Raw genomic sequence first — 3,202 nt, forward strand, 5'->3', positions numbered from 1 at the left:
CTGCGAGTGCAAATTGGAATGCGGAAGATAAAAACTATACAGGTGCGTCAGAGACAAGGGATCAATGTGTGTAGAGGAGAAAAAAGGATCTTTTGCATGCCGATCAGCTCTGTAGAAGCTCCCGACCGGGTGTACTTGTATGGAAGAGGTACTCAAACACCTCGTGTTTATTCTCATGAGAAAAAGCAGTCTCCTCTAATTGACGACAAGTTAAATTCATTGCAACGGAGTTGGTGTAAACTTTAAACAGAGGAAGTTTTATCTTTCAGAACACGCGTTGCCGGTTTCGGAAAACCTTGGAGACTGGCAACCTAAGGATCAGACGCGATCCGCTCTCCTGAATCCATTCATCAGCAATGAGAATACGCTCGTTAGATACCTCCAGAAGCACTCATCGAGCATCGGTGGGAGCACAGATAGCACCCACCTTGAGGCCGCATATTTTATGCGTCCGGCCCTTGGAAAGCAAGGCAAGGCCAAAGAAAATTCCTAAGGATGAGGAACGTTGATATGACCAGTAATATAGATGTGATTACAGTGCGTCGTGCTTGCAATGTCTAAGCTAGTGTAACAGAATTACGCGTACCCTGGTAACAGGGGTGTGTGTCACACGAAGTGGGCATGGTGTGACTGCCCAAACAAGAATACGGTATGTGGCTAGATAGCCAGTAGTTATGCATGTGTTTAGATTTTACTATATATCTTTAGTATATTTAGGAAAATCTATACATTTAAAATTAGGCGGCTTTGCCGCAGATAAAATAAATAAACATCAGTTTTGGATTTTTAACGGAAGAGTAATTAGCCATGGGTCAAGGCAATCATTACTGTTGGAGTGAGCGGATTGCGATCTGCTAACTCGTGCTTGTTCTAAGTATAGAACAAAAGCTCGGTGACCTAAAACGCGCTTCCTATAAGTGGAATGCTTCGGCAGCCCAGCTGCACTTGGTAGCATAAGTTGTCAATCTACACCCGAGTGGTTTAGACTGATCCTCTATGAAGATGTAACGCTTTTCCTCTTTGTCCCAGAGCATGCAGAACGGGCTTAACAAGCTGATGTCCTTGCTTGGCCCTGAGGCCGTGCAACACATTGCGGCGCAAGGCCCCGAGGCAATCGGTGCGCGTCTAGATGCGTTTCCAAATTACGAAAACGTGCTGCATGAGCACCTTCAGCAGAAGATGTCTGTATCATTTGCGTCTATGACGCCACCGTTGGTGACGGATGATTTTCCTCGCCCTAAGCCGCTCGTGGTGAGCGTGAAGGTCTTTGAGGGAAGGATGGAGAGAATCTCCTGCTCTGGGTGAGAGAGGTCGAGATTGTCATCGCATCCGCCATGCTCCAGACCGAGCAACAGCGCGTAGCGCTTGCCACCTCAAAGCTCGGTGGTCGAGCGCGAGAATGGGCACTGACGTGCGGCACATCGGTTGAAGCTGCGTTTCCCTCCTGGGTGGAGCTGAAATTGCAGCTCTCAAGAGTGTTCTTGCCGCCTAATCAGGCATATCGCGCTTCCTTGCCGCCCGACAAGGCAACAAGGAATTGGTGGACTTTGTCCAAGAGATGCTCACTCTCATTGCCGGGACGGCAGCTGATCCCTCTCCCAAAACTCACAGTGACCGTCTCTATGGAAGGCCTTCACACTGGCGTGGCCAGAATGGAAGTCTTCCCTGTGCATCCATCTTCATTTGAAGAGGCAATGAATGTGGCATTGAATGTCGAATTCAATTTCAAGCCGGCACGGCTTGGTTGGAATGCAAACTCCAACAGCTCGTCGAGCGGGCCTATGTCCATGGATCTCAGCTATGCTGAGGACGAGGGAGTAGAGCTCTGAGCTGCCAGGCAGCACGCAAACATACGACGGTGTTTTGTTTGTGAAGACACCCGTCATCTTCGGAACGGTTGCCTCCTGCGCAAGGCGCGTCAAGGTTCTTTAAACATCGCCCCAATTTCTACAAGTCTGGTTCGTCGCGGGTAGCGACACCACCTAGTAGGCGCGGGGCAACCTACTGGGGAAGAACTGAGTCCTGTTGAGCGTCAGGGAGGTAGTGGTCAGCATGGCCCAGCCCCGAAGAGCTCCGTGCTCTTGAACACGAAACGTGTATGCACGCCGGGCTTGCTGGTCGTGAAGGCGACCGTATGGGCTTCGAGAAGCCATAGAAGATCCTCATCGATTCTGGGGCATCGGGCGATTATGCTCGACGCTTCACGATGGATGGATGTCAGCTGTATGTTGAGGCGCTGAGAGCGCGATTGGATGACAACGTCACTGTTCGCCTAGCGATGGGGACACGTGTCACGGTCCCGACGGTCCCTGTGGACCTCGGAATTAAGGTCTTTAATTTTGATAGCGTGGAACGCTCTCTAGTCTTAGACTTGGATGCAAGGTATGACCTCATCCTTGGAATGGCATGGTTGGAATACCATTAGCCATGGACTGATTGGAGGTCAAAGATCTCGGGCGCTACGCACACGTCTCTTGGTGGAGCTTTGGCGAGTCATGAACCCACCTCTGCTAGGAGACAAAAGCGCTATCGGCGAGAGCACTGAATCGAAACGGTCAACGTGCTGGACATTGGAACGTCCGAGTAAATAGACACCAACGCTGTATAGGACGGGAGTCCCGAGTGTTGCTCGCGGGCTGATCAAGGAGTGTACGTAACCCATGAGCGCTGTTCAAGTTTCGGAGCAGTCGCTGTATGTCATGCGTGACATGGTCGGCCAAGGACCGAGGCATCGAGAGCGAGGCCCCCGCGATGCGCGTGAAGTGGCAGAAGCACTTCTCTCGTTGCGAAGCAGTCGCGTCATGCCATGGATGGCGTGGTCGGACAGAGTCCGAGCCATCTTGGGCACAGTTCTTCAGATGCGCGTGGAGTGGCACGTTATACACTGGACGAAGACTACGGGAATAGCAACTCTTCGTCGGATGTTGTAGATAACATTGGAGCTTCAAAGGAGCGGGCAGTGAGGGTGACACCGGACGACGTGGAGCGAGTGTTAACCCGGTCTTACCGAGACAGAACTTCTTTACAGAGGCGACGGCGACGCCGTATGCTGGCTGCCAGACGCCGGGCGTTGACCCTGATCCAGAGTGTGTCTACCGTAGACAACGGTGCACAATTAAACACCCTCATCAACGGTATGACGAAGGAGGAAGATGGCGACGTCCGCCTCGAGGCTATGCCTGTAGTAGATGCTCTTCTTGAG

General features: G+C 51.7%; 1 protein-coding gene across 1 annotated transcript; it reads left to right on the top strand.

The window, feature by feature from the left end:
• Window positions 1–96: 96 nt before the first annotated feature.
• PHALS_04206 (uncharacterized protein) lies at window positions 97–493 on the top strand (the record flags this gene model as incomplete). The annotated part of the gene is made up of 2 exons (XM_024722228.1): window positions 97–229; window positions 270–493. The coding sequence occupies 2 exons, from the start codon at window positions 97–99 to the stop codon at window positions 491–493; spliced, it is 357 nt and encodes a 118-aa protein (XP_024573326.1).
• Window positions 494–3,202: the final 2,709 nt, after the last annotated feature.

This window comes from Plasmopara halstedii (assembly GCF_900000015.1).
Source record: "Plasmopara halstedii genome assembly, contig: Scaffold_253, whole genome shotgun sequence".
Lineage (NCBI taxonomy): Eukaryota > Oomycota > Peronosporomycetes > Peronosporales > Peronosporaceae > Plasmopara > Plasmopara halstedii.